The 27242-nt window shown below is 42.9% G+C and overlaps 1 protein-coding gene across 7 annotated transcripts in view; it reads left to right on the top strand.

Moving 5' to 3' along the window:
- Nucleotides 1–27242, top strand: part of RAP1GAP2 (RAP1 GTPase activating protein 2) — a 247948-nt gene that overhangs the window by 104579 nt on the left and 116127 nt on the right. The window contains exon 1 of one of the 7 annotated variants that reach the window (XM_075073925.1): nt 6327–7151. The exons of 5 other annotated variants lie outside the window; for them this stretch is intronic. In XM_075073925.1, coding sequence (XP_074930026.1) covers nt 7045–7151 — 107 coding nt within the window. In that variant the 5' untranslated portion in view covers nt 6327–7044. Of the gene's footprint in view, nt 1–6326; nt 7152–27242 lie in introns of those variants that run through there. One more of the 7 variants, XM_032779449.2, reaches the window with a different exon arrangement.

The raw sequence follows: 27242 nt of genomic DNA, 5'->3' as shown, positions 1-27242 counted from the left end.
TTTCACAGTCTATTTGTCAAGCAGAAATCATTCCTCGCTGTGCATGATGTGCCATTTCTTTGGAAGATGACTCACAATGAGCATGAGATGAAAGAGTGTGCATTATAGACGAGCGCAATGAGCCTCTACTGGGAAAGAGAGCAGAGACAGAAAAGGATGCGGATACTCCAGCAAAGGATAAGACTGCCTGCCCTCTGCCACTCATCCTCCAGGCTTTAATGACTTACTTTACCTAGCTACTCTAGAGGGCTTTCATCAGACTGCAGCAAACAAAAAAATACAGCTCATCTTCCTGTGGTACGTACCCATGTGCATAACCACAGAGGGGTTCTTGTGACCAAAATGCCCCCCAGTAAAATGTTTCTTTGTTTTGGAGCTATAATAATGGACTCCCCAGCCTGGACTTCCCAACAGTTACCTGTCTCGAATGCTTAATGCATCAGTTTCAGCTAAGGTAAAATGCTATTTATTGTGTGAGAGAATAAATAAATGACCATTCTGAGGAAGTGAATCAAAGCCCGTGGGCTATTGCCTTGCTGCTGTCCTGCTCGCTTTCTGCTCCAACCAGAGTCTGTGTTGACTCTGTGCTGGTTCTTTTCTCTGTTTAATGTTTTAGCTTCTGGCTAAGGACACAAGGACATATCCTCAAGATGTCTGCTCTCATATTTACTGGCTTGGCCTCTGTTAAAACTAGCAATCCTTGTGACAGGAATGTGACCGACTCCTATATGAGAGTTGCCACTTATCCTGGCTGATGAAACTCCTACCTCTTCGAAACCCAAGAAGTCCTTGTACTTTCCAAATGAGATGTGTTCTGCAGCCCAGTGTTCAGACTGAAGAGGCTTGAGGGGCTGGTTGGAGGGGATGCGTCATCTTTCCTCTTTGCATATGGCCAGACATTTGCTGTCTGAGATGCCTTTCTACCCTGGCTCATAAAGAAGAGCAAATATTTCTTGTCCCTGGCATCCCCACTAAACGGTGGATTGTTTAAAAACGTCCCCAGGAAGAGGAAAACCCTAAAAAAACCCACGTACTCCATTTCCCCTCCCTTGCTACAAACACTTTTGCAGACCTAATGTCTGAGCTGCAATAGGAGAAACCATTGGACCAGGAGGTTGTTTTCCGCCAAAGCAGTATTGTATTATTATTTTCTGTTGTTTCTATTACAGTAGCGCCTTGAGTGGTTGTAGCCCAAATGAGATCAGGGTTCCTTGGCTTTAGGAGCTGCACATACACCTAGTAAGAGACAGCCCCTGCTCCAAAGATCTAAGTAGACAAAATGTGGATATATTATTGCACCCATTTTACACAGGGGCAACTGAGACAGAGCTTGAGGGTATGTCCCCCCTGCAATTGGAGGTGTGACTTACCCTAAACTAGCTTTCATCTGGCTAGCGCGGGTACCAATAGCAGTGAACACACAGCAGCACCCCAAGTACAAGCCCAACTGGGTACGTACTCAGGCAGCTAGCCTCTGCTATTGGTACCAGAGCTAGCTAAATTAAAGCTGGCTTGGGTATGGCTAGACATGCTGCAATCACACCCCCGAAAGCTAAGTGACTTCCCTGAGGCATCACAGGAAGTCGGTGCCGGAGATGGAGGCCCAACCCAGCTCTCCTGTGTTCCAGTTGAGTGCCTTCACCCGAAGCCCAGCCTTTCTCTAAAGTATCATTCTAACTGCATTTGATCATGTCAATTACAAATAGGCTGAAAATTAAGCCCGAAATAAATTGATTAGAGAGAAGAGAGACGTTGTCACATGCAGGTGGAAAGGAAAATATTGGCTAAGTGTATCTACCTAAATGATTCTCCGTTTCCAAACATGAGAGAAGTGAACATCTTTAGAAATCAATACAAACCGCTTCAGCATAAAACATGAGAAGATTGATACTTAAGTTGTCTTAGTGAATGCATGTGAGGGGATGTGGAGGGGAAAATTGGCTCCGGAGGGAGACACTCAATGAAATTCAAAGCTGCCTGTGTAGAGGGAGAGGTAAAAGGCTTAAAATCCAACTTCTGGCCCCCAACCCATGAAAACTAATGAGGTGCCAGAGAACTGATAGAATTTGGCATGAGAATGAGTTCTAATTTTTTTTTTGCAACTGCCTCTCAGAATTCATCAGGCTCTGATGCTTCCTGTTCGAAAGGGAGCAGCCAGATTTTTTCAGCAAGAAGAAAGGGATTAGTTGGACCAACAAAAGCTTTATTAAAAGGCTTCAGAGTGGGAGTTAAGTGCTGTCTGCAGTAAATGATGATTAAGACGGCATCAGGATTTATTATATCCCCCCCCCCCACTTGCCCAAGTTTCGCTAGCTGCCATGGTGTCATGTTGCATTGTGATGCATGCTTTGAGAAAGTGTTAGTTCTTGTAACAGGGCTGGTTTTTCAGTGGGACGAGCGGGGTCTCTGTATTTTCCCTACCTCTGATGTGTGTGAATTCTAATGAGTGTGTCCTCAGTAGCTATTTGAAGTCATCAGTTCTGAACGACCTTTGCCCCACTGCTTCATCTTTGTAGAGTCTGATCCAAAACCTGTTGAAATTTTCTCATTGACTTCAGTGGGTTTTGAATCAGTCCCTTTAGAGCATGATCTTGGAAAGACTTTTATGCAAGTGCTTAACATTGACTGCAGTGGGACTACACACAGGCATACAGTTACGCTCAGGCATAAATCTTTGTACAAGTGAGGTGGTAAATACCATTACACGGCTAGTTTTTTCTAGGGTTAAAATAAATTCAGGACACTGATGAACACATCTCCTTTATAGAGTTAGCTGTCTGACTAAACAGAGGCTGAGGGACAGGAATTCATTATAACAAAGATAAATTGTATGTTCTCTTGGGAGATGCTCTGTGGAAATAAAAATATGTGATCATGTAACTGAAGACTAACCAAATGTGTGCACGCAAGAGGGCAGAGTTAAGGTTATACAGACATCCTTAAATATGGTACTTTTGGATTAGGATGATTTTTGGATAACTGGGAGAGCTGCAGCACAATAAGGAGCATATTAGGGTAATAAATATTTGTGGTGTGTATGTATAAGGATGAGGAGTATCTGTTCCCTTCCATGCCCTCCTCCTAATGGTTGCACTCCATAATAGCCATGTGACTCTTATAAAATTATGCAAAATAGATGTCCCACACTAGAGGTGACTGCTGTTCCATTGTGCTGAATGAATTTCTGCTCATAACTGAGTGGCCCCAACCAGAGAAGCAACAGTATTGTAAGCCATAGTGTTTGGGGACCATGACTAGAGTATTGAAGCATATGTTCCTATGGATGGCTAGTGGTTGTAGGTATAAACCGTGATTGTTCTCCTTCACTGAATACAATGCATCCCCAGTGGAATTGCCAGCTCCATTTTACACAGCACTGGGAGACGGAGTCAAAGTTGCAGTCTGAAGAGTGTTGGAGGAAAATAGATGGTGGTGAAGCCAGTTCAGACAAGCAAGAGGCGCGTACTCCACTGCTTTAAACATTCTCAGCCTCTGTGAAAAACTGGGTGCATAAGCTAAAACTGTGTTGAGAAGGCCAGGTGCATCCATCACTTACTCAGAAGATCAGCATGGGCTCAGTGAATCTGACAGCGTAGCAAGGGTCACATTTTCACGTGAATGACTGTCCTTGAACGACTGCTGAGATGTATCCAGCACAGAAGATGGGTTTAAAAAAAGCCTCCTCTTCTTTGTGTGTTCCTTTTTAAAGCCTATTTGGTCCTGAGCAAACATTTCTTGTGGACTTTGCCAGGAAAACCTATGTTCTGTTAATGATTGACTCTTCCACTTACAAGGTTCCTAGGTAGTTTAGGATCATATTTCAGCTTCATGTCCCTATCAAAACTCTAGTGTCACAGGGCAATTAGTAGAGTTTATTGCTTGCTTCCCCCTATTATTCCTCTGTTCTGGGATAAGGATTATTTGTGAAGATCTGAGGATTGGAAGGAAGTGTCCTTGTCCTTTCACTGAAAGCTCCAATATGAACCTTTGTTCTATTTTGCTTGGGTGAACATGTTTGTCAGCATTTGGAGATGTGAAGGCAACTGGCTTCAAGATGACCATAGCATGGGGTCTACTGGGTGATGCATTTGCTCCGCCAATTTTCCAAACTGCTCTGCTGAGCTAGTTGCTGGCAGACGCTCTTTGTGGCAAAATAAAATGGAAATAAGTCATCTGTTGACTGATATAGGCATAAATTTGCCCATCCTCCCCCATATCCCCTCAGTAAAGAAAAGAGACTCTCCAGTGCCCACTCCTGACATCTAAATTCAAACAGAAACATCACTGCTCAAACTCTGCCTGGCAGTCTATGCGTGGCTTTGGGATTTAGGAATTCCTTGGGGGAAGAACATCAGCGTAGGCAGCCATTGCACTTGTCTATATGCCCATAAGAACCTGAGGAAATAAAAGAAGCTCTTAGTGTCCAATGAGAGCATACACTTCAGCTCTGATTCCCCTATTACTAACAAAGTGATCCTACTCTTCATGCATTAAGACTAGGCTGGATAAAGACTTAGAAAGTTCACCATAGAGAAGAGTTCTACACCATAGGGAATAGTTTTACACCTTCAGGGTAGGGGTGGACTAGATCAGTGCTTCTCAAACTATCTGATGTGGTGGACCGGCAGGTTTTTTTCCCCAGTGTGCCAGGGACTGGTACCATATTTCCGAGGGACCGGTACCATATTTGTGCATTATTATTATCATTTTTGCATAGGCACGTAGCACATCAGATCAGAAAAACTAACATTCTTCACTGTATTTATTGGAATGGGAGTGTGGCGTACATGCGGAGATGTTCCCATTTAAATACACTGAAGACTGACTGAAAGGCTGTGCATTTGAGCAGATAGTATAAAATGACTAGATCCAAGAAAATATTATTTGAACATTCGTAGTAATATTAATTTATATCAGAAACAATATAATGGATACAATAAAAATTGGCAGACATTTTTAATTGTGTTTATTTATCAATATTATAAAATGTGCTTCTGAAAACATACTATTATTTAATATTGTCGACTTTTTATCAACCGATAATTATTCTTGGTGGAATTCCAGTGTGGTTTTTAAATTATACTATTATTTCTCTCTTTCTTTCCTGGAAACTTGCTGTGGACCAGCAGCCAATGGCTTGTGAGCCGGCACCAGTCCACAGACCATCACTTTGAGTAGCACTGGCCTAGATGACCTAATACGTTTTTTACAACTAACTAAGATACTGTCTCTAAAGGAAAAGAGATGCAGAACTATTGCTGTCTTTGGCCAGATGCTTATATTTTAATCTTTCAGAAGGTTAGAATTTTTGCCTGCCTGCTCTTCTATGGTACATGCCTTAAACCAAAGGCCCGGGGTTTAGTTCCTCTTGCAATTAACGCGTTCCAAGTAATTTAGCTGGTCCTGTGTTTATTTCTAATGTGAGAATTAAACCAGCATGAATGGTAAGTGATATGGGAGGATGGAAGTGGTAGGGAAGGAGGAGGGAAGAGACCTGCTTCTTTTATCTCCATGGTAACATACTTTGAAGGCAAAAGTGTTGATGCTGATGCTCTGGGGTAGATCATTTACAGTCTATTTAATAAAAAAGCTGGAGCAAGGAGTATAACATGGACTGTAAGCAGCGGACTAGCGGGGCTACGTTTGACAGCACCTGTTAACAGATACGGTTCAGAACACTTCTAGACAAAGTAGAAAATTTATTCATGTGGCATATTTTAAACACTACACAATGAGCTAGATTCTGGCACTATGCCAACTTAATTCAGCTGAGGGTCTGTCCCAGTATATAAAAGATTTAATGTCTTGAAAATACATTTTGCAATGTAAAAAACAAAACAATTCTGCCTTTTCGGATTTAAGGATGCTGTAATTAAGTTGACCATATTGAGGTTGTTATAAAATCTGAATTTTGTGCTTAATTATACAAGGTTTTTTCAAAAAACCTTCAGTGTGTGAATCATGGAGTTATTTTAGTTGCAACATTAGATCCCAACCATTAAAAACAAAATCCTTGTGCATTTTAATGTTCTTAAAATTCATCTAATCCCCAGCAGCAATCAGGAAATGACATTCTAGGGAGCAGGGGGGGGGCGGGGGGGAGAGGGATGCTATCCTTTACATTTAGTCTAAAAGCCACTGGTTAAAGCTAGTGCAGTGAATTGACAGCCACTGTGTCAATAGAGCCAACCCCCCCGGAAACTTACTTTTTCATAGACTGCAGGTTTGGGTTTTTTTTCCTAGTAAAAAAAAAAAATGACAAAAAATGGTAATTAATTACACCCACCTTTTAGTAATCTTTGTTTCCCCAGCATAAAATCAATGCTGCTTTGAATGCCCTCTGCCTTCGTAAAACACACACTGTACACTCTCTCACACACACAAAAAAAATCCTCTTTGTTCAGAAAAATTTTAACAAGCAATAGCAGAGGAGAAAACCTAAAAGCTTCCCTCTGCAGGTGGGTCCCAACTCCGCGCAATTCCATTTGGTTTGCTTGCAGGTATCATCCAGCAAATTACAGGGCTTGATGAAAATGCTCAGTATGTTACTTCTGCATCTGCTTTGGTTTAATGCTAACTTTAAAACATCGAAGAGAAGCCCCCAACTTCGGTTCTTTTGGGGATATGGGTGGGGGTGGATTGTGGTTGATGGCTGAACGCAGGCATGACAGATAGTCAAGAGCCGATGACCACATCTGAGGCTGGTACAGTTTTAAGTGATTTAATTGACTTGGAAATGCCACCCTTCTGTGTGCTGGCAGCTTAGCAACCCCGAGCAGAAGAGCAGCAGCAGAATCAGAGGCTGTAGTCAGCTAGGAAGGGGAGGCAGGTGACTTGAAGGTCGCGGGAGTAAGAGAAGTCACCTGATTCAGGCAAGAGCTTTACCTATGAGGCAGGAGTAACAAGGCAGAGGAGAGAGCGATAGGGAGAGAAAGAGAAGTGTGCGTGCTAGTGAGGGGAGGGAGGTTTGCACTTTTTTAAGCAGGTCTCTTGCCAAGGGCTGGGGATATTGGCAGCAGAGCCTGTGGAAGTGTCACCTTAACTATGTCACAACCGGCTGACAGGATGCATTCTAAAAGGGCAGGGATCCGAGCAGCTGTTGTCCTTATAGGGTTGTTGCACAAATCCAGAAAGCAAAATAAAGAAAAAAGGTAAAGCACGAGTTTATTCAGTCTTTTCTCTCTTGATTCAAGAAAAAGATCAGTCATTGCCACTACTTCGGTATTGAAACGTTAGCTGAAATCTGGGGAAGGAGGGGAATTGTGGAGCCCGCAGTCTGTCTGTATTGTATCCATGCTTGTGTTTTATTGATCATACTCTGAGAATGTATATTTGTATGTGCTGACAATACTATTCCAAAGCAAAACAATAGACATGATGATAACACCTATGTGTTCAACCCCTTTCATAACTGTTAAAGATTTTTGTATGTGTATAGTTAGAGAAAGAGAGAGAGAGATGAGACTCCTTCAGCCCCTCTAAGTTTATCTATTGACCCTATATATATATATATATATATATATATATATATATATTTTGGCTATATAAAGCCAAGACAGACTGTTTTCTTCCCGGGATTGCAGTGTTTTGTAGAACTGATTTGACTCAGATTAACGGCTTTGTCTCTTTCTTGAAAAACAGTTGACAAATGGTTTTCAGATTCATTGACTAAGCTGTGGACTGTACTTTGTCTTCAACTTTGTGGTTTGGGGAACCAGTGTGTTTTGAATGGTGTGTTAGCTGTCATCTGATGATATAGTTGCTGAATTTTTGGTATATTAATGGGAGTTTCTATTTTCTTCAAAGGTTTACAATGATTTCATTTATTTTATGTCTTTTATTCAGAGAGCTCTGTCTCCTTATGTAGTTTGTACTGGCAACTTTCTTGTTAAATAATAAGATGTGCACCCAAATTTATGCAATGTATATAATTTTTAGTCTAAAGTGGAGATCAGACAATTATCACTTCAACTTAGTATTTATTCTTCATAGAGAGATTTAAACTTTTTTTTATTTTTCATATAGAAAAATATAGGAAGGTGTAATGGAATAATTCAAAACTACATTTTAAAAATATGATGATCTGATAAATCCACAAAAGCAGGGCAATCCAGAGTTAAGGCTGGGCTCACCCCAGTGTCTCTAAGTTTTGTGGCACCTGCTCTGAGGTAACATTTTACTGAGTTTGGACATTCCTGCTATATGGTGCCTCAGACAGCAGGTTGACTTAGGGACAGAGTTTTGCTTTTGTGGATTTTAAGGCAGACCCTATGTATTGCTGAAATGTTATTTTTTGTTCCTGGAGGCTTTGCTGGTTATAACATTAAAAACAGTAGTTAAGATATATGTGACTTGGTGCTCTTGGGGCCTCTACCTGATCTGGAAATTACCAAATTTTTGTTCACACTTGAACTGAATCATTTTATTGCCATAATGCTTCTCATTCTTCACTGCAACTCCTCCCTACTGTTTTATCATCTGCACTCATCACATCTAAAACTGGGGCTCTCAGCTGCAGACTGTGCCATTGGGCAGAATAAGAAAGTCAGTAGGCGTTCTCCCAGTAGTCAGCGCTTGCAGGATTGGGACCATAGATTGTAATCTTTTTAGATCATTCTTTTCTCTTTGAGACAGCTTGCATGCTTTTTGGCACTGAAACAATAACAATGGGCTCCTACATAACCTTATGGAATAGAATTAAATAGCGAATGATCCCCTTTCTGCAGTGGGTTTGTAATAGAGGATTCTATCCCGGCTATGGTCTGATTAAAAAAACAGCTTATAAAAATATCTCATTCTGCATTAAATCCTATAGGTTTTGAGGGTTATTGTTTACAACTCGATTCCATTACTATACAAGCCTTTCCTTTTAATCCTGATTGAATTCTACAGGATGTTTCCATAAGGGGAATCACATAAAGGTTACTGAATGTCTCCCGTAGCACCCCATTGGGGTAAAGGTGATCTTTACTCTTGTACAGTGCCAAGCAATTAGCAAATAATAATCATTAGTCTCTTGGCCATTTAGGGCCAGATTTGCAAAAGAGTTCAGTATGTTGAGTACTACTACTTGTTCACAGGACGCGCTCTCTGGAAACATCTCCAAAGCCACCTCAGTGTCCCCTTTCAAATCCCTCTGCCGTCATACCTACAAAAAAGGTGACTATGGCTAGCCAGCCATGCCGATGACTATTGTCCCACTGTCACCTAGCACTCTCCCCACCTGTTGTGTATAGTCTTATGCCTGGAGTGTGAGCTCTTTTGGGCGGGGATTGTCTCAACCAGGGGTCCGAGACTCCTGGTGGGCCACGAGCAGGTTTCAGAGGGTCCCGCCAAAACAAACCAGAGAGCAGGGCTGGCGTTACACTCGCTGAGGCAAAGGGCAAAAAGCCAAAGCCAAAGCCAAAGCCCGAGCCCAGCCATCCAGGGCTGGAAGCCAAACCCTGAGCAACTTAGCTTCGCGAGGTTGCTTTTGGTGCAGGGCTCTGGGCAATTGACCTGCTAGCTACCCCCTAACACCAGCCCTGGCTTTTAATCTACTGGATATACAGAAAATCAGTTGTTGTGGCACAGGTGGACCATGGAAGTTTTATAGCCTGGGGGGGCGCAGAAAGAAAAAGGTTGAGAACCCCATCTTAGAGTATGTCTCTTCTTGAGCCTGTGGTTTAATTTCCAGCTCTCGTAGACTTACGCATGGTAGCTCTGATTGAGTTAGTATGCTACGAATAGAGACTGGCCACCTGAATACACTCGTAGGGTCCAGGGCAGGAATGTACTAGGGGCAACTAGTCCATCCCGCAGCCTTTGCCACAGCGGCTGCCCTGCTAGCTCAGTCAAACCTAGTGCATGTGCGTCTGCCTGAGCTGGAAATTACACCTCCCGCTTTGTGCTATGACCACGTGGTGCCCTGGCCTTTAGGAACTACTGCAATACAAATACATAATGTTTTTAAATGGGAGCTGCTGGGTGCTGAGCTCTCCTTTGTTTAAAAAAAAATGTCAAGGGTTGGATTTTGAAGAAATGATCTTAATCCTTAGATGGGTTCAGAGCCTGCACAGTTCAGTGTAAGTGAATTAAGCACAATGGGGCTACCTCAGGGCCTGATCCAGCTCTTGCTGAAATCAGTAAAGGCTCCCATTGAATTTAATGGGAGCTGGATCAGGCACCAGTGAATCAAGTAATTCACCTACCTAAGTGTTTGCAGGATCAGGCCTTCAGCATGTTGTGTTTGATCATGAAGTTGTTTTTTGGTGTCTTTTGTGGGGTGGTTACAAGAAGTGAAGCTACAACCCGCTGAGAAACTGGTAAACAAGAGAGCATATGCGTGAGCAGGTGTTAAGTGATGTTCAGTGGCCTCTTTCTCAAACTGTTGATGCTGAAACCCCACCCACTGAAATCAATTAGAATTTTGCCTACATAATGACTGCAGGATCAGGCCCAAAATGTCCAAGGAAAAAGATGGGAACTGAGCACTCTGAGAAATCTGGCTTCAACTGTGGGTGTTGGGCACCTGAAAATTTGTCTCTCAGCTCTTCTGAAAATCTGGTCCATAAAAGGCATGTCTGATTTTATAGTACCATGTCTAGCACAAACTCTGGCCTAGTTTAGCCCCTGCTGAGTGTTTACTGAGGCTAACGGGAGTTTCAAGGGAAGAACAAGACCCCCCCTGTGGCTGCTTTCTTGTCTGCTAGGAACTGTTTTCTTGAGGGACTGCAAGTATTTTGGTATACGTGCCCTGGTTGCACTGTTGCACTTATGTAAGTTTCCAGTGCCATGCAAGCGATATAAGTGGGGAAAAGTGCCATTTAGTTGTGGTGTTAAAGCGAAGGTATTTTTTCAAATGTTCAGTCTTTGTTCTGCATTTGCCATTGAATTTCACTCCACATGAGCTGTATGCAAGTACGTCAGGTTTGGTAGCAGATGCTGACTCCCTGGTGGCCTGTGTCGGGTATTTATTAGCAACCGACCAAAGTATAGCGCTGCAAATTGACTTCCCTGAGCTTTCTTTGCAGAAGCCAGGTTTATACTGACTTTGTTCCCACTGTCTTCCTTCCTGAAACAGTCAATCCCTCAGTCAATCCACACCAGTCCTGTTCATTTGGAAGCTATCCTAGATGTCACTGTTGATCCTAAGTAAATGGCAAGTAATGTGTAGTAACAACTAGCACATTTAATTACTATTTCTCTTTGTGAATCCGAAACTCCTACTGCCTCTGCTCAGTGCCCCAGAATCCAGCATGGTGCCCTAGATTTTCTTTTTTTTACTAGGAAACTGAAAACGAAGCACAAGTTTTAGTGAGGGTAATTAACCATTGAAATAGTTTAGCAATGGAGGTGGCCAGTGCTTAATTTGTAATGAAAAAGGTGCCAGGGCTCAAATAATTAGTTGCTGAGGCTCAAGGAATTTTTTTTTACTTTCATAGCTGATGCAGCAAACCCACAGGTGCCGGGGCTACGAACTGTCAAGCCTAGAGGTGCCCCCGGGGCTCAGCCCTGGCAAGTCCTGGCACAAATTAAGCAGTGGATATGGTAGATTCTCTGTCATCTCCCCTTCTTCTATCTAGCCTAGCTCTTATCTGTGTGGGGTTGGCTCTTCTCCACCCCAGTCTGTCTTAAAGGAGTTTCTCAGAAACTCCGCAGCTAATCAAATAATTGTGTATTACATCCATCCACTTGGTTTTGGGTCTTCCAACCTTTCTTTTACCCTCCACTGACTCTCTGTTACCCTAAGTCTTTAAATCAAGTCTTTAAATCATCAGTCCATTAACTTCAGTGGGGCCAGGATTATATTTTAGGTGTATTTCTGAAAGATGCTTTATTTCATGTTGTTGTCTCAATGCAGGAATGACTGGCTGAAAATCTATGCTGTGTTATGCAGAGGTTCAGATTAGATCAGTGGTTCTCAACCAGGGGTACGCATAGTCCTGAGGTACACAGAGATCTTCCAGGGGTACATCAACTCATCTAGATATTTGCCTAGTTTTACAACAGGCTACATAAAAAACACTAGTGAAATCAGTACAAACTAAAATTTCATACAGACAATGACTTGTTTATGGTGCTGTATATATTATACTCTGAAATGTAAGTACACTATTTATATTTCACTTGGTTTATTTTATAATTATGTGGTCCAGATGAGAAAGTCAGCAATTTTTCAGTGATAGTACGCTATGTCACTTTTTTGTATTTTTATGTCTCATTTTTTAAACATGTAGTTTTTAGATAAGGTGAAACTTGGGGGTACACAAGACAAATCAGACTCCTGAAAGGGGTACAGTTGTCTGGAAAGATTGAGAACCACTGGACTAGATGATCATAATGATCCCTTCTGGCCATACTATCCATTATTCTGTGAATGCTTCATCTTAACAATTATGAAAGTTTGATTTTTTTTTTACTGGTTCTAATATTAGATTATAAAACAAGAACCGTCAATAATAAGAATCTATTCCCATCATTAGCCACATGTTAAGACTGCGAGCCATCCTTAGGACTCTTTGTTGATTGAACCAAGCTGTAAATCCTGTATATAATGGAAACAACTTCAAGACGGGGGTGTGGCAGCACCTATTTGTGTATATATATGAAAGAAAAAATTGGGGACTTTCAAGTTACGTTTGGCGTAATATCTGATTGTGTGTGATCCATTCAGTGACCTATAAAAACAACAGTACATGCAATAATGCATGTTCGAATGCAGGGCTCTGTGAACTGTACTGAACAATGTTTATCCTCTGTACAGAGGAGTAATTAAAGCTAAACTCATTTGCAGTTAAATGTCACCTTGTTCCTAGTTGTGCTTTGGTTTTTCCTTTTGCGAATTATACCTTGGAGAAAGCTTTGTATAGACAGATTTAAACTGTTAATTTGCAAATGCATAATTACTTCCAAGTCTAGACCAAAGGATGCCATTCTGTCTCTTTGCTGACTCATGCTTCAGTACGTGCAAGTTACTTTAAGATAGGGCAAAATCCTGAAGCCAGTGCATAGCCGGAGCAGCTGGACGGCACTGTGTGGTGCATAAACAAGGGAGGGAATCATCCAACAGAGGGGAACTGCTCGACAGCCACTTGATCCTCTGCATTGCACTAGCACAGGGGTGGGCAAACTACAGGCTGCAGGCCATATCTGGCCCTCCAGTCAGTTGGGGAGCAGGGTCTGGGGCTTGCCCTGCTCCCATGCTCCATCTGTGGAGTGGGGTTGGAGGCTGCTGCTCATGTGTGTGCTGATCCCAGAAGCAGCGGCATGTCCCCTCCTCCGGCTCTTATGTTTCAGAGCAGCCAGGGGGCTGCGCCTGCTACCCCTGCCCCAAGTGCCACCGCTGCCAGTTCTCATTGACTGGGAACTGTGGCCAATGGGATCTGCGGGGGTGGTGCCTGTGGAAGGGGCAGTGTGCAGACCCACCTGACCGCACCTCTGCATAGGAGCTGGAGGCGGGACATGCTGCTGCTTCAGGTAAGTGCCATCCGGAGCCTGCACCCTGACCCCCTCCCATGCCTCTGCCCCAGCTCTGATTCCTCTCCCGCACCCTGACCCACAGTCCAGAGCCCCCTCACACTTCCTGAACTCCTCATTTCTGGCCCCACCCCAAGCCCAAGCCCTCACTCCCTCCATTCCCCAACCCCCTTCCCCAGCCCTGATCCTTCTCCTGCCCTCTGAACCCCTTGGTCCCAGCCTGGAGCACCCCCCCACACCCAAATCTCTCATCCCCAGCCCCACCCCAGAGCCCGCACCTCTAGCTGGAGTCCTTCCCCCTTCCCCCACACCTCAACCTCCTGCCCCAGCCTGGAGCCCCGTCCCTCACCCTGAACTCCTCATTTCTGGCCCCACCCCAGAGCCCACATCTCCAGCTGGAGCCCTCACACTGTCCTGCACCCCAGCCCAATTTCATGAGCATTCATGGCCAGCCACACAATTTAAAGTTTGCCACCCCTGTGCTAGCAACTCTGGCTCTTGAGCACAACTTGTATAGAATCATAGGACTGGAAGGGACCTCTCAAAGTCATCTAGTCCAGTCCCCTGCACTCATGGCAGGACTAAGTATTCTCTAGACCTTCCCTGACAGGTATTGGAAGAAAAAAGCAGTGGATCTAGTGATAGTGGCTGAAATCCTAGCCTTGTTGAAGTCAGTGGGGTTAGGATTTCACCTAGTGTCACTCTTCTATCCCTGGTCTCAAGTTGCAGTGGGGGAGGTCTAGGTTGGATATTAGGAAACACTATTTCACTAGGAGGGCGGTGAAGCACTGGAATGGGTTAGCTAGGGAGATGGTGGAATCTCCATCCTTAGAGGTTTTTAAGGCCCAGCTTGACAAAGCCTTGGCAGGCATGATTTAGTTGGGGTTGGTCCTGCTTTGAGCAGGGGGTTGGACTAGATACCTCCTGAGGTCTCTTCCAACCCTGATCCTCTCTGATTTTGTAGAATAAATAAAAAGGACTAAGTTGTCAATCTTTCCATCTCATTGACCGAGTACCCAACACTGCAATTCTCATTCTAGATCTCCTTTTGCTGCTCCTACTAACACTCATTATATTTAATAACAAGGTAGATGTTACATCATGTGTTTTTTTGTGGCTCAGTTTCTAAATATTTTAAGATAAGGAAGAGGTGGATTTGGGTCCTGGTGTAAATCTGAGGCATTCCATCAGTCAGTGGGGCTGCACCTGGGATTTGGATTTTGAACAGATCCGCAACTGGAGAATACTCAAATCCAGGCTTTTTGGTTCAGCCTATTACAGAGATGGCATCTCCTGCAAAATGAGCATCCAGTTCAGGATTTGGGTTCTAAACATTTAAGAGGTTTTTTTTGTTTTTGTTTTTGTTTTTTTTCAGATCCAGATTTCTGGTTTAAGCCTGTGTTTAAAGTACGTGTTCCAGATCCTCAGCTGGTGTCAGTTGATGCAGCTCCATTGAAATCTATGGGTTGACAGCAGCTGACAATCAGACTCAAGTATTTTATTCAATTCAACCTTTCCCTGGCTTGAAAGTAGAGGGTCTCTCTCTCCCTTAAGAGAAGCACAAGCAGAAAGTGTACAGAGCACTGCATTGTCAATAACTGGGATGGGAATTACTCTTCTTCTTCTGGAAGAATGCTCCCAGGAACAACCAGACTCTGTCTGTGTTTTATTGGGATCTTTAACCTGAGATGCAAGCAGCAGTGTGTTGACAGAAAACTAATAGAAAAGTGCAGCCTGCAATGAAAACTTAAAGCAATAGATGCCAGATATTAAATACATACAAAAGGGAGCTCCATAAAGAGCAAAAAATGACAGCGCCAAAACTAAAGGGCATCCTTCTTTTCCTTCTCTAGGCTCAAACAGAGGGGCAAATTCAACCCCGGTGTGAGGGGAGCACTCCAATAGAATTGCACCGGCTTACATGAGGCATACATTTGGCTCAAAGAATTCACTGCATGAATAAAGTATAGTCAGTGATGCTAAGTGTGGTTAACTTGCCTGGAGAATGCAAAGCGGATTTAAACATTTACTGTGAAATCTTTGTGTAGGATCGTACATTGATATCTCCCGTCCCACATGTGTGTTTATACTAACCCAGTTTAAAACCTGCCTATTAGCGCAGACATACAACATGGTAAAGCAGTGAGCACTTGTAACAAGTTTTTCACCCAGGTTTTGGATTTAGAAAACAGGAGGAAAATAGTTAATCTAGGAAGGAAAATAATTCTGTGGTTAAGGCACTGGCCTTGGGCTCAGGTGATCTGGGTTCAGGTTCTGGCATGTCACTTAGGGCTAGACAGAGCCCCTCAGTAGGTATGGTACGGAGCATTGGGTGGCATCTGTATTACTGAATAGGCAGTCTATTCATGGCGAAACCTATGTCCCTCTGTGGGTCTCAGCTAAATCCCTCTGAATGGCGGAGTCGAGCTGTGACAGCGAGCATAACTGTAGATACCCCAGTCACTCAAGTCACATTGGGTAACATTTTCAAAAGTGCCTTTGTGACTTAGAAGCCTAAATCCCTTTGAAAGTCATTGACCGACAGGCTCTTACTGAAGAATGGAAGTAGGGGTTGGGATCCAGGACTCCTGGGCTCCAACTGAACTTTTGCCGCTGACGTGCTGTGTGATCTCCCTTAAGATCCCTGAGCGAGCCTCCTCTTTGCTAACAAAAGTGATTCTAGATGCTTAGATAAAAGGTGCAAGAGATGAGAAAAGTGTTATGTTGAGGCACATTTATATTTGAGAGAGAGAACTATAAATCAGAGCCTTGCAATGACACTGTATAGATTCAGTTTGTAATGGAATGGAAAGAGTAACATTTCTTCCCATAAAGATCTGTGAGGTGGATTTTTCAAAGAGACACAGAACCAAACCTATCCCCAATGTAACTCCATTGAAAACAGTGGAGCTGTACCAGGGATGAATTTAAATCTATTCTTTAAATCAGGGCTGCTTACAATGAAACTGTTGCATTTATTTTCGGCCTCTATATATTTGAAAACTTGCTCTAAAACCATTCCTGGATTTTTACAAGTACTTGATTCCCACTCCTCAGTGTGGAATAAAGGAATCAAATTTAGCTGCTGGTAGGTGGTTGTGTTATTGTGTAACACACTGGTTTTCAACCTGTGGTCCATGGACTCTTGGGGGTCTGCAGACTATGTCTAAGATTTCCAAAGGGGTCCCCACCTCCATTTGAAATTTTTAAGGGGTCCTCAAATAAAAAAAGGTTGAAAACCTCTGATGTAACACAAAAGCAGTGGGACAGCACTACGTGTAAAGCAAAATAATTTTATCAGGTTTTCAATATTTTAAGCTTGCCTTTTTTAAAAAAAGTACCTTACAAAGCCAATTCAAATAGTCGTTATCCTATTTAAAGGCCTGATCCAGTGTTACTGAAGATGGTGAAAAGACTCACACTGTCTTACTTCGGTTATTGGTCCTTTATGCTTCATGAACTCATCCTTGTTTACATTATATCAGAGGCTAACTGAACAAGAATGCATTCTCCAGATAGCCTATAGGATAACATAGCAACTAAACAAAGTTACATTTTTTTTTGGTTTTTAATAAAAAATAGCATTTTGTGGAAATGAAAACTTTAGTGGGAAGTTCTTGCTTCTTTCAATGAAAAATTGTTGAAGACTTAAAAATGTTCAGTTTTCAAAAACTAAAAACAACCAAAAGCTGAAACATCTTAAAAACCTTTTTCAGATATTGAAAAAGGAACATTTTAGGGGGCTTGAAAACTGAAAAATATTCAGCATTTGGTCCTTCCGTTAAAAAAAAAAATGAATAAAATCAGTGAGAATGTTTAACTCCTGCCGAAAATGTTTGTTTATTTTGAATTTTTTTTGGCAAAGCATAATTACCATTTTCCAAGCAGCACTTGTAGCAATGTCCATCATAGGTTATTAGCAAGGATCGAAACTACAAAAAGTACAAGCCTATACAATTTGAGCTAAAGGAGGAATTTTGCTAGTTTGTAGGAGTAATAGACTATTATCCTCTATATGGACTAGAAACTAGATGGTTATAGGACATACTCATCCAGAGCATTACAACTTTATTCAGCCTAAGTGTGCTCCCAGTTACAAGCTCCAGAATCTTCCAGCCTACCAGTGTCAGTGGCTTTTCTTCTTTATGGATTGCCTTCTTGTGTTGAATGGCTTCTGGTTCAACAATCACTCCAGAGAATAGGCATAGTCTTGAAAGGCAGAGTCACACAATCAGCACTAAAAAGTTTTCAAGCTATATGCAAATAACAGCCTCTCCAAGTGCTTCCTAAATAATCATGGTTTAGAAATAAAAGCAGCCCACCCATCATCTGCTCTCCTTAATATACATCCTACATAATCATTTTATCTCCCACCTGTGGTCATTACGGTATATAAAGAGAACAATGGATAAGCCATTAATATATAATGCAAGGTAAAACATAATTCTATTAAGCGGTCTCTGATGGAATCTCAATATACAGGAGCAGACTTTGCGATGGAAGTGGTTTGAATTACATTTTTCTTAGATCCTGAGCCGCCTTTTTTTCCTTTGCTCCCCTTTGTTCTGTGTTGTACTCTCCTCCAATCTCCTTTCTTGGTTTTTTTCTTCTGTTGTCTTCACGCCTCTGTTTGCTGCGTCCCTGTGTACAATTCCTTACTGGGGCTGAGATGCAAGGTCCTTCCTCCTGCAATCGAAATACACTAGCTAATGATGGGATAAAAGCTTGCTACAGCTACTAGGCAGTGGAGGTACTCCTTTAGCTCAGTGGTAGAGCCATACTTTCAGTGCTGAAGGTCCTTGGAATCACACTGTACTAATGATGCATGAGACAATCCTGAGAGGACTGAGTAAAACTGAGACTAAGGGGAGGAGCGAGAGAAGGGAATGATAAAAATATATTTGGCTGCGGGGTTTCCCAATGGAGACTATTATATAATGAACTCAGACTCAAGAACAATACAACTTGGGGTGGGTCACGAAGGCATAGGGATGGGGATGGGATGGGATGGTTTGGCAACTGGCCATGATTGTGGAATACTGTAGTAGGTTAATTCCTTGAGCAAATTCATATGTAGGCGGTGGGCAGAAAATTTCTAAATCCACATGCAGAACAAAACGTGTTTGGGTAATGTTTTGAATTACAGTTTCCTGATAAGTTTTTTTTATTTAGTCGGAACTCTTATTTAAAACATATGCTGTTAGGATTAACAGATATAACCCAGTGCTCAGGACTATCATATATCATGCACCCCTGAAGTTTCACTGAACCCGTGATGAGGGCTTAAGTGATTTATCGCAGCCCCTTGAGAAACACCAACTCCATGACCTGCACCCCTTTACAGTAATCCGACTGGGCATCAGGCTGCTAGCATTTAACCTTATATGTGGCAGACAGCTGAATTGTTTTGGGTGAGGCTGACACTCTAATTCAAGGTAACGTATATAAATGCATCACTGATCATTAACAAGCAATAGAAATTGCTTATTAATGGACAGATTTTGCACTTAGTGAAATCAGGGGACAAGTCTAGCCCTAAACATGAAATTTATTGTACAAAAGAAAAATCCGTTGGTGAGATGACTATGATGCTATGGCAACTGTTACAAAACCCAGATAAACCACAGCAGGTACAATTATTTGTGCATGTCTCTCCAACTTTAATCCTTATGAGCAGCAGGATTGGCCACACTTTGTGCCTTTGGGTCCATTGTTTAACCTCAGGAGCCTGCTCCAGAGCTGGGATCCAAATACAGATTAGAGCAATCAAGCTGGAGGACAGGCGTCAAAAGAAATGCAGCAAAGGACTTGCGGTTTACTCCAGACCAGGCTGTGCTTTTACGCAGAGCATCCCATCAAGTCAAAGAGCAAAGAACAATACCTACCTCTTATAGCTCTCTTCATCTGCAGACAGAGGTGAGCTCGCACTTGATAAATGAGAATGGAAGAGCTGGATAAATAATAGAGCTGGTTGGAATATGAATGCCCCTCCTCCCAACGCACAATTCTGACCAAACTTGTTTGTGGGTTTTGACAATTTCTTGTGTTCTTGTAAAATAACAAAACACAAGACTGAAAAAAGTCAGTTTTTAAAAGAATATCTGAAAAAATTAGATGAAAACAGGTTAAAAAAAATGATGATGGATATTTTTTAACCAGCTCTAAAAAGTAGATCAGTACAATTTCATCCCTTGATTATAAATTTAATGTTTGGAAAGAAAGGAGACGATTTTCCTTGATGCTCAGGGTATTTTACTTCGCACTGACAGCATCAATGTATATTATACCGGCTTTGCACTGCCAGTGTGGTGTAAAGGGGCTTCAATGTCAGCAAGAATCAGGCCCAGAGTGTTCCAGGTTTCGACATAAAAAAGAGCAGATTTCGTTCATTCTGTTGCTCTTCTGCACATATAAGAAACAACCCCTGGAGCACTTTGTATGTGCCCATTTTCCCCCTTCTTTCCAGCAGCCACACAATGCAGAAGGCATCTTGCACTTTACTTTCCTACACTTCACTTAACTCTGCACACTGCGTCTCTATAGGTCTGGAGGCAGAAAGATCCATTTTTCCATCCCATATCAGCCGCCTTCTTTCTCTGTTGAACCTTTGGGGAGGAACCCCAGAAGAGTCAGCTGTTTCAAAGTTAAATACAGCAGGGACTTCCCATTTGCTTGTTACCCACAGAAAATATGCACAAACAGCAAAGCCTCTCAGCAGCCCATTCAGAGATAGATACTGCCTGCTTGAAGCCATCTGTGGGAAGTGCGGTTTGGTTTCTCAGCTGGTGAATAGTGAGAGAGCTCCACTGAGGTGAATGAAGATCACACCCATTTACACCCTTTGAAGATTCGGCCCAGTTCTTTGGTCTGCTATACCCTCAGTTCATTCGGAAAGGAAATAGGCCAATAATGTGTGCGATTTACTACTCTGCCACTCCGTTTTGACAAGAGTTTAACTCTGCTGGAATCAGCAGGGTTAACCAATGGAGCTGACAGTGGTTATGCAGCTTGTGTGCTGTATTCAGTGCTTTTCACACTGTCCAGATGTGTCTCATTGTCTCCCCTCTGGCTCTTGGTTGCATCTGTCTGTTGTCTCTTGTCTTACAATTAGCGTGTGAGCTCCTCAGAGAAAGGTCTGGTTTTTTTGTCTGTGATTGTGGCCTCTAGGTTCTATCACGCTATAAATAATAATATTGGACTAAAATTGGAGGAATAGTGTAGTAGATCGGACCAGCACATTTGAGCAAAGTTCAAATACTTTATCTTAAACCAGTGGTGCCCAATCTTATTATACCAGAGGGCCACGTAAATCTAAGCACAACCTCGTGTGGGCCAAACAGATTCTACATATATTTTACTAAGATTTAAAGTCACCTGTATTGATTTATATTTTAAGTTCAGCTTGTTCCGTATGTATTTAGATAGCTAGTTTCTATGTACAGTATTGTCTGTTTACATGTGTAAACTAAAATGATGTAAACATGATGACAAAACGGAAATGAACCCACTCTTAGTATATTGTGTTGAAGCAGGCTGCGGGCCTTAGGAAATACTCTGATGGGCCGTGTGTGGCCCACGGGCCATACGTGGGCCTTATGAAATACTCTGGGTATAGGTTGAACAGTCCTATCTTAAATGGTAACTTTACATCAAGAGTTAAGCTGCTGAGCAGGAGGGTGACTGCATGAGATATTTCATGATGGAGATAAAATATTTAAGACTAGCTCCTCTGGTGGATCTCCTTGTGAATATTTTCACTGCTTCTTATTCCAAGACCTAAAAGCTTGATGATCTCAAGGGCCAGAGCCCCAGCTGGTGTAAATTGTTGGCTTTTCACTGATGTCTATGGAGCTTTGTGGTTTTATGCCAGTTGAGGAACTGGCCCAATATATTTAATCTGACAATCAGAAAGGATATTGGGCTCCTTTTCATAGAATGTCAGGGTTGGAAGGGACCTCAGGAGGTGTCTAGTCCAACCCCCTGCTCAAAGCAGGGCCAATCCCCAAATGGCCCCCTCAAGGATTGAACTCACAACCCTGGGTTTAGCAACCAATGCTCAAAACACTGAGCTATCCTTCCTCCCCTCCTTTTCTTCATTTTGTAAATGATTCAGCCTGCCTGCACACTAGTATCCTGTGAGTACCAGAATAATTAAAACTTCATCCCCAAATCAGCACTTAATTAAAAATCATCAGATCGTTTTGGGTTAGTTGGAATCTCAAGGGGATCATGTAGCTCTTTCGCCTGTGCGTTGCCAGTCTGGGCTTCATTATTCCTGAGCCACCCCTAATAGATTGGTGTCTAGTCCTCATCTTGACTGACAGCAATTCTACAACTCCTTGGGTCGCTTGCTCCATTGCCTGAGATGTTTTTCTCTAATATCCAACCTATATTTCCCCTGCTGTAGCTTAAATCCATTGTGGTTTGTTCTGTTCTCATTAACTAATGAGAACTATTGATCCATGTCCTCTCAGTACCCTCCTTTTATCTATTTGTAGACAGTTACAATGTGTCCCCTAAGTTCCTCTTTATCTAAACAACCGACTGTGCTCATTTCATTCAAACTTTCCTCCTAGGACTGACTTGCCAAACCTTTAGTCACTGGTGCTGTTCTCCTTTGAGCTCCCTTCAGTTTGTCTGGGTATTTTACCCATGCTGGCCCAGATTCACTGCTGTACTAAACCCAGAATTCAACACAGCAGAGGGGAGAGAGTTACCAAGCTAGCCTGCTGTGGCTCTTAGATTCTATGCTTGGGCCAGCCCCAGCCCAAGCTCCTGAATAAGTTAATGCGGCCTACAGGACCTTCTGTCACACTGCAATGGGTCTGCACTGATTCACGCCATCTGAGGAGCTAGCCGGGAATGTCTCCAAAGTTTGACGGTGGTTAGGGCTATCATTAATCCTAGTTAGCTTTTTTTCTTTTCTTTTGGTGACAGCTGCACAGTTTTGACTGAGCAAAACGTCCTACATTCAAATTGATGTCATATGTCTGTCTGGCTGTTATGATAGAATGCATTAATTTCTGAATGCTGCATCTGATCCGCTGCAAAACTCCAGGGAACGTTTCACAGCCCCTGACGTGACACAGGGGGAAATGTGGAGGCACACAGAGCCCCTGCCCTGGTGGGGAAAGGGGCGTGCAGAGACTTTGGCCACCCATGGTCAGGTTGCAACCCCCAAGTTCATTTATAGGTACTGATTTCTCCACTGTAACCCCCTTCATAGCGTATTAACTTTTCCAGCATGATTTAAGGATATAGATGATTAAGAGGGCAGTATGGCAGTAGCCTGCTGGGGCTCAAAATTCCAGATAGGAGCAAATCCCATGAATGGTAAGAAAGAAATACAGTAATAAGATAAAGGGGGTAAATAAAATACCAAGAATGGTGTTTTGTCAAACAATGGGTTCAGAATGCTGTAAGTATTTTTACTTTGTTCCAATTGACCTCCTTCTAGCCATTAATATTGTAATTAAGGTCAGTGCCTTAATGCACCATATTCACAGAATGTACTCACAAACGGCAGCCCTTCTACCACATCTACTTGTGTAAAGTCACAAGGGAACACTACAGTCTCAGTCAGCATTCATGGATGTAAAGCAGTCTCATGCAGTTTTCATTTGCTTTATTTTGACGTCAGCCCTGCAGTGACAGGGAAAGGTGCCCAATTCCAAGAGCTCTTTCATCTGAAAGCAGTCAGATTGCAAAGTTACGAAGGTCAGTGTTGCTAACTTAAAATATGTAAAAATGCCGTTAAAGCATACGGGCTAAACTGATTGTGAAGAGAAAACAACAGTCAGTGGCATGATATAAGGTGAAGCCAGTGTAGAACATTTGTATTGTCACAATAAATGGAATCACAAGCGATCTTAAACAGGAGGCATTTATGAAAGAAAAAACTGCAGCTACAGACGTAAACACACAGGAATCCACATTGATTGAGTTCCAGCTTAGTCTCCGTTGTTTACCAAGGACCACATGCCATCAGGATTTCTGTGAAGCACAAAGGGACACCTAGGGTTGGATTTTCAAAAGTCACTCAGCTGTGGCCTAACTTTGCTTTCATGTGAGTCAATGGGAGCAAAGTTAAGCCACTGCTGAGCACTTCTGAAAATCTCACCCTAATGGCTGAACGATATAATGGAAGCAAACATACCGTTGTATTTATAGTGCCGTTCAGCCTCCTAGATGATCCTGGAGCTATATTCAAACAGAAATCAACCATCACAGAAATGCAACTGCTTCTGAAAATAAATTATGACCGCTGTTTAACAGCACACAGCAGCACTGCACAGGTGGAAAGACAGGAAGTGGATGCTGCATCCAACTGAGGTTGCAGGACGAATTTTCTGAATGATGATAATGGACCCTGCTGCCCTAAAATCTGCTGAATCTGGGGTCATGAAATGTAATTACTTCAGCTGCAATTTGCCAGGTTGTTGCTTTTAACATCCTCACTTGTTCCAACGACGCCTTGTCATCGTTAATGGCCACAGGTAGTCAGGACTTGCATTTGCCATGTCATCTTAAAGAAGTGTTGTAGGCCGAAAGGAAAGGAAAAGTCCTAGTGGCTTTGTGCTAACAAGTACCAGGAGAAGGGAGGGAATAGTAAAGCTGCTTGTTCATTTTACCTAAATTGCGGCTCAAACTGCAGAATTAGAATGAGGATTTCAAACATCCCGAAGTTGATGGTTACCATCGTTTTTTGTGGAGCGGTTAATGTCTAGGACCTCCAGTTATGAGCCAGGACTCCATTGTACTCGGTGCTGTACAAACGCAGAGCAAAAAGATGGTAGAACAGGAACATGCTCGTGTCTGCAGTTTTGGTCAGATCATTATAAACCGTCTTGCATACTTGCCAAATTAGAATCTAGGTTTGGATTTTGAACTTTGGCCCCATTGCCTAAAATAGAATATTAAGAACACATAAGATGAACTGCCCTTGGAACTGTTTAGAAGGATATTAAACAGCAGATCTTGGAACCACACCACTAGGAAATCAGTAATGCCACTAATGGAGGAATTCTTTAAAATATAACATGGGGTGGGATGGTATTATTCAATTAAAAGAACAGAGAGAGTTTTAGGCCAGACACCAGCCCAAGCCGTAATGTCTACTTGCTTATTTTTAGCACTGTAGTGAGGGCCTGAGTCTGTAGAACTGGGCTTTGAAACTTGCTGCTCCAGTTTTTGTTGGTTTGTTTGTTTGCAGTGTAGACATACCCACAGTGGTTTGGCTGTAGTCTGGAATAATCAAGACCCATCGTATGAAAGCTCAGTTGCACCTCGCTATACAGTCTCAAGGATTCTCTTTCAGGCTTCTCTCTTCCGGTGCCTGATCCAAAGCACACTGAAGTCAGTGAGCATCTTTAGCCTGCTGCAGTCAAGATATAGTTATGCAGTGGTGGGCCCAGGAGTTTTCATGTGCCCATTTTACCTCTAAAAATATAAATCTCATCCCTCCCAATGAGATTTTTGGCTTAGCGAGCTAGCCGGCTGCTTCAACATTTTTCTCCTAAAAAATTCCCTTCTAATCCAGCTTAATTCCTTCCTCTTATTCTATGCTATTGGGAAAAGGTCAGGGAGAGACAATGGTTTATCTCTGGCATTGCATCCATTTAGCTCCTCTATTATTTCTCGATTCCCCGCGTCTTGTCCTAATCATGAGAGCTCAAGAGAATCCGGATTAACATGTCCACCACCCTACTACTGCCAGAGGGACCCTTCCTTGGCAATTGCTCAATACTCACCCCATACCTTCAGAGCCTCTGCTGCTTTCTCCTGAATAAAGAATTTCTTGAGCAGTAGTATTTCCCAGAAAGCAAGTGTAGCCATTGGCCTCCTTGCATACAGGGAACTGTACATTCTTCTTTGATCTTCACTCGCTTTTACTTCCCTTGACTTTCAATAGTGTTCGTTCTCCAGATTTGTCCATCTGGCCCCATTTAGGAATAGAGCTGAAATTTCAGACAAAATGCATTTTTCAATGAAAAATGCAGATTCAGGTCAATCGAAACGTTTTGTCACTTTGTGTTCTATTTGTCAAATTGTTCAGTCGAAAAAGAAATGAAAATTCTGAAAAAGTCAAAACAGTTTGTGTTGGCATTTGCGAACTGAAATGTTTTGCCTTTAATGCAAAAAGGTGTGTTGTTTTTGAAATTTGATTTCAGTTGTATTACTTTTTTTGCTTACTTTTTTGATATGCTGAATTGTTTTGGGTCGACTCAAACCTTTTTTTTTTTTTTTTAAAAGACTTCTTTGGTTCAAAAAATCAGTTATTTGCAGAGCTCTGTTCATGAACTATCTTGTGTATCCACAGGGAACACAATGTGTAATCCTGCAATGTTCCAGCTTCGTGCTCTGGGGTTTTGGCAGTCTCCTGGGTTACCACAAAGAGTAAATTATGAGGAAGCTCCAGAACACCACTAAAATCCTAGGGGTCAGGTTCTGATATCGTTACTCATGTTGGATAGTATCTTACTCCTTGAGTATCTAAGTAAGGCAGTGTTTCCCAAACTTGGGACACTGCTTGTGTAGGGAAAGCCCCTGTCAGGCCGGGCCGGTTTGTTTACCTGCCACGTCCGCAGGTCCAACCTATCGCGGATCCCATGGGCTCCAGGCCAATGGGAGCTGCTGGAAGTGGTGCAGGCCAAGGGATGTGCTGGCTGCCACTTCCAGCAGCTCCCATGGGCCTGGAGAAGCGAACCGCGGCCAGTGGGAGCTGCGATTGGCTGAACCTGCGAATGGGGCAGGTAAACAAACAGGCCCAGCCTGCGAGGGGCTTTCCCTGCACAAGTGGCACCCAAGTTTGGGAAACACTGAACTAAGGCATAAGGTATTATCCAAGGTGAGTAAGTTTATCAGAATCCCCCTGCACCAGAGCAGTGTACTGAGTCAAACATTCATTCAGTAATCAGTGTCACCATCAGCCATCTAAATGTCTTCCTTTGCAGAAGACATGTAGCAGGTGTGGATTGAGGCCCCCATATCACAAGCTGTTCTGTGAAGCTGGACCCCGTTGACTCCAGTGGAGGTCTGTGCCAGGGCTGGTGCTTCCATTTAGGCAATGTAGGCGGTCGCCTAGGGCGCCAGGATTTGGGAGGGTGGCAGGCCTGCGGCAGGTCCACCTGATCCACGGGACCAGCGGACCATCCGCAGGAACTCCTGCGGCAGGTCCACCAGAGCCGCGAGCCAGCCCTGCGCCTAGGGCACCAAAAACCCTGGCACCGCTCCTGGTCTGTGCGCATGCAAGGATCTGCCCAGTTGGAGCAGCTGGCAGGATCAGGGCCTTAGATGTGACCAAATGGCAGGCACAGTTGTAGAGGCCGGGGTGGGGAACCCTGAGCAGTTTGGCTTTCTCAGTCTACTCCACATTGTTCATGGTAGTTGAGACAATGCATCAGTCTATGTGAAAGAGAACAGCAAGGTCAGTGTTAAAGCAGTTCCTGTATTTATTCCTCTCCATTTTCCTGCAGAAGTGGCTTCAGTCTTGTTTAATTTCACCTGAACCAGTGGAGCAGGAGACAAAATATTTGCCTAGCCATATGGCTGTGATATATACTGATTATGAAAGCTGTGAATTAGTCAATGAGCACAACAGATGCAGCATAGTGAACTGCATAACGTACTTACACATGGCACAAAGGTCAAAGAAGAACATTGAAATAGCAAGAGAGGAAAGCTGGACTTGTCACTGAGGCAGAGAGTTGGGATTATGGAAATCTGGGTTTAATTCATGGCTCTGCTACAAACTTTCGTTTGACCCTGAGCAAGTCACTCAATCT

This window comes from Chelonoidis abingdonii, chromosome 20 (assembly GCF_003597395.2).
Source record: "Chelonoidis abingdonii isolate Lonesome George chromosome 20, CheloAbing_2.0, whole genome shotgun sequence".
In the NCBI taxonomy this organism is placed as follows: Eukaryota; Metazoa; Chordata; order Testudines; family Testudinidae; genus Chelonoidis; species Chelonoidis abingdonii.
The sequence above is the reverse complement of the archived record's forward strand: the minus strand, read 5'-3'. Positions and strand labels throughout refer to the sequence as shown.